This window comes from Ammospiza caudacuta, chromosome 30 (assembly GCF_027887145.1).
Source record: "Ammospiza caudacuta isolate bAmmCau1 chromosome 30, bAmmCau1.pri, whole genome shotgun sequence".
Lineage (NCBI taxonomy): Eukaryota > Metazoa > Chordata > Aves > Passeriformes > Passerellidae > Ammospiza > Ammospiza caudacuta.
In genome coordinates this window covers 5,254,906-5,259,248 of record NC_080622.1, presented here as the reverse complement: position 1 = coordinate 5,259,248, position 4,343 = coordinate 5,254,906, and the positions used below count along the sequence as shown (strand labels likewise).

The following is a 4,343-nucleotide window of genomic DNA, read 5'->3' as shown; positions in this document are numbered from 1 at the left end:
TTTTCCTGGCTTGCAGCTCACGACACGCCAAAAAAACCCCATTTAATTTAAAAAGGGAATTTAATCCCTTTTCCCACCTCTGCTTGGAGAGCTGGGAATGTTCCAGAGGATGGGATCGGCACTCCAGAGCTGGGTGTGTTAATTAGTGGGGTGTAATTAACGCCCCAATTAACCCTGAGGGCCTGTCCTGCTTTTCCAGGTGTAGTTTTGGCCCCAGGGCACGGAAAAGGCTCCGGGATTCCCAAATTTGGGTGAATTCCGATCCCTGCAGGGGAGAAAGATGGGAATAACAATCCAGGGATGCAATTCCAGGGATTGTCCTGCTGGGAATGTCCAGGGTGTGGAATGAGGGGCTGGAAGTGTCCAGGGAGTGGGGCTGGAAAAGGGAATGGAGAATCCTGAGGGAGCTCAGCCTGGAGAAAAGGGTGATCCAGGGCGGGATTTGGGATCCAGGGGGAATTTACGATCCAGGGAGAATTTGGGATCTGCCAGGGGCAATTTGGGATCTGATGCCAGGGGGGATTTGGGATCTGATCGCAGGGAATGGGGGCAGGACAAGAGGGAACGGCCTTGAGCTGTGCCAGGGCTGGAAATTTGGGATGATTTTCCCATGGAAAAAGGGTTGGGATGCCTCAGAAGGGGCTCAGGGAGGGCTGGATCCCCATCCCTGCAGGGAATTCCTGGAATCCAGAGCAGGTAAGGATAGTTTTGGGATTCTTCTTCCCCCCCCACCCCCTTCACACATCCCGGAATCCTTCGGGGTCTTCAACCTTTTATTTATCCATAAAAAATCAGGGTGAAAAAGGGAATGCGAGCATTCCATCATTTCCAGCATTCCATGGGGAATTCTGGGGGGAGCCAGAGCCTCCGGATTCAGGGTTTGGGGGCCTTGAGGACCAGGGAGTCGTGGCAGGCCACGGCGATGCCCCCAATGAGGTTCAGGAACTCCTGGAAGTCCAGCTGCCCGTCGCTGTTCATGTCCAGCTTCTTCATCATCCTGTCCACCACGCCCGGGTCCTTTTGGTTCTGGGAAAGGGAAAAAAAAATGTGAATTTGTGCCTGGAATGAGGGAGGGAATTCCCTGTGCAGGGAGGGAGGGGAGCTCAGGGAATCCTGGAGTGGTTTGGGATGGAGAATCCTTGAATAGTCACGTTCAGGGATGTTCGTACAGTTCCCTCCTGCTCCAGATTCCATCCTGGCACAGCCCCAGGGCCGGGACCCCCTGGATCATCCCATCCCATCAATCCCATCCCATCCCATCGATCCCATTGTTCCCATGGATCCCATCTCATTGATCCCATCCCCATCCCATTCCATGGACCCCAGTGATCCCATCCCTATCCCACTGATTCCATGGATCCCATCCCACCCCATGGATCCCATGGCTCACATTGGTCCCATGGATTCCATCTCAATGCCATGGATCCCATCCCATCAAACCCATCCCATCAATTCCATCCCAATCCCATGGATCCCATTGATCCTATCCCCATACCATTCCATGGATCCCACTGATCCCATCCTCACCCTGCTCCATGGATCCCATTGATCCCCACATTCCATGGACCCCATTGATCCTATCCCCATCCCAATCCCATGGATCCCATCCCATGCATCCCATGGCATCAATCCCATCCCATCCCAATCCCATGGATCCCATGGATCACATTGATCCCATTGATCCCATCCCCACCCTATTCCATGGATCCCATTGATCCTCTCCCATCCCATGGATCTCAATCTCATGGATCCCCCCCATCCCATGGATCCCATGGATCCCATGGATCACATTGATCCCATTGATCCCATCCCCATCCAATTGATCCCATGGATACCATCCCATCAATCCCATCCCATCAATCCCATGGATCCCATCCCATGCATCCCATGGCATCAATCCCATCCCATCCCAATCCCATGGATCCCATGGATCACATTGATCCCATTGATCCCATCCCCACCCTATTCCATGGATCCCATTGATCCTCTCTTATCCCATGGATCTCAATCTTATGGATCCCATCCCAGTCACATGGATCCCCCCATCCCATGGATCCCATGGATCACATTGATCCCATCCCCACCCTATTCCATGGATCCCATTGATCCTCTCCCATCCCACGGATCCCTGCCCACCCCAGGCCCCCGTTCCCACACCTTGGTGAAGGCGGCCAGCTCGGTGTCCATGAAGGCGCGGAATTCCCGCTTGGAGAGCGTGCAGGCGTCGCCCTCGCGCCCGGCGTAGCGCTGGAACACGGCCAGCAGCGACTCGATGCAGCGCTCCGTCTCCGTGGGCTGGGGGGCCGAAATCCCGGGATTTGGGGTCAGGGAAAGGCTGGGGAACCCCCAGTGCCCGTCCCAGGTGTGCTGCGAGCAATCCCGGATTTTCGGGGAGCAGGGAAAGGCCCCTGCACCCACCCATTCCAGGAGCAATCCCAGGGTTTTTTTGGGATGAGGGAAGGGCAGGAGGAGCCTCCTGTGCCCATTCCAGGAGCGATTCCAGGTTTTTTGGGAGCAGGGAAAGGTCCCCTCTGCCCATTCCGGGACCAATCCCAGTTTTTGGGCACGAGGATCCTCCTGTGCCCATCCCAGGCGCTCCAATGAGCAATCCCCAATATTTTAGGGAGCAGGGGATCCCTTCCCGTGCCCATCCAGCTTTTCCAAGGGCAATCCCGGTTTTTTCAGGGCTCGGCCGGACCCGTCCCGCCGCATTTTTCCTTGGATTTCGTTCCTGGCACAGCGGGACGGGCCCGGATCGGGAGCGGCTCCTGGAAAATGCCCTGGGGAGGTGGCGGATCCGTGGGAAGGGCCGGCTTGGATCCGCTCTTTCCCCTTTTCCCCCCTTTTCTCCCCACCCCGTGTTTTCCCTGTTTTTCACGCATTTCCCCCATTTTTCCCTGTTTCCCTCCGGTTTTTCCCCTGTTTTTCTCTATTTTTTCTCATTTTCCTTCCGGTTTCTGCCCTGGTTTTCCCCCCGTTTTCCCCCAGTTTTTTACTTGTTTCCCACCCTGTTTTCCCCCATTTTTCCATTTCTCCTCACCTCACCCTGGGTTTTCTTTGTTTTTCACTCACTTCCCCTCTTTTTTACCCATTATTTTTCTCCTTTTTTTTCCCTGTTTCGCCCCATTTTTTCCTATTTTCCCCTATTTTTTTCCCCATTTTCCTCCCAGTTTCTTCCCTGATTTTTCCCCCCCCCCCACTTTCCACCCGTTTTTCCCTGTTTCCCCCCCTGTTTCCCCCCCCCTTTTCCCCCATTTTTCCCTTTCTTCCCCCTCTCCCTTCCTCCCTTTGCCAGACCACGCCCTACCCCCTCCCACTCCGATTTTGGGCCGTTTTCCCGGAAAATCTCCATTTCCCCCCTCCTTATCCATATTCCCCCTCGAATTCCCGGGAATTCCTCACCATGGCTGGGACAGGCGGCGGCTCCGCTCCGGTTCGGAGTTTGTGGGATCGGGAAAAAGAAACCCCGGGGAAAGTCGGGGAGCCCCGCCCGGGCTGAGTCAGCGCCGGACGCGTTGGGCAATTCCCGTTCCAGCGGCTCCTCCCGCGGCCCTGGAATGTGCCCGGCCCGGTCCGGGGCTCTGCGGGCATTCCCGGATCCTGCCCCAGCCCCGCTTGCTCCGTGGGATATTCCTGCAGTCGTCAGGGCACTGGCAGCTGTGTCACCGTCCCTGGCATTGTCACCGAGGGCTGACACTGTCCCTGGCATTGTCCCTGGCACTGGCACCAAGGGCTGACACTGTCCCTGGCATTGTCACCGAGCCCTGCCAGTGTCACTGCTCCTGTTCCTGCCCCTGGCATTGTCACCAAGGGCTGACACTGTCCCTGGCATTGTCACCGAGCCCTGCCAGTGTCACTGTTCCTGTTCCTGCCCCTGGCATTGTCACCGAGGGCTGACACTGTCCCTGGCATCGTCACCGAGCCCTGCCAGTGTCACTGCTCCTGTTCCTGCCCCTGGCATTGTCACCAAGGGCTGACACTGTCCCTGGCATTGTCACCGAGCCCTGCCAGTGTCACTGCTCCTGTTCCTGCCCCTGGCATTGTCACCGAGGGCTGACACTGTCCCTGGCATTGTCACCAAGCTGTGCCACTGCCCCTGGCCCTGTCCCCATCGCTGAGCTCTGTCAGTGTTACTGAGTTGTGTTCCTCTTCCTTTTCCTGTCCCTGGCATTGTCACCGAGCTGTGTCACTGCTCCTGGCATTGTCACCGAGCTGTGTCGCTGTCCCTGTCCCCATCACTGAGCCCTGCCAGTGTCACTGTTCCTGTTCCTGGCATTGCCACCAAGTGCTGGCAGCTGTGTCACTGGCCCTGGCATTGTCACCAAGCCCTGCCAGTGTCACTG

At 56.6% G+C, this 4,343-nt stretch overlaps 1 protein-coding gene across 1 annotated transcript; it reads right to left on the bottom strand.

The window, feature by feature from the left end:
• Positions 1-759: 759 nt before the first annotated feature.
• S100A11 (S100 calcium binding protein A11) lies at positions 760-3,541 on the bottom strand. Its single transcript, XM_058821862.1, has 3 exons — positions 3,403-3,541; positions 2,158-2,295; positions 760-1,026 (listed from the first exon to the last, which is right to left on the bottom strand). The coding sequence occupies exons 1-3, from the start codon at positions 3,403-3,405 to the stop codon at positions 874-876; spliced, it is 294 nt and encodes a 97-aa protein (XP_058677845.1). The 5' UTR covers positions 3,406-3,541; the 3' UTR covers positions 760-873.
• Positions 3,542-4,343: the final 802 nt, after the last annotated feature.

What these genes read in the sequence shown, in the direction of transcription:
- S100A11 (XM_058821862.1), bottom strand. An exon ending in AGCTGGCCGCCTTCACCAAG is followed by an intron (nt 1,027 to 2,157) that starts GTGTGGGAACGG and finishes TCCCTTTCCCAG; the next exon opens with AACCAAAAGGACCCGGGCGT.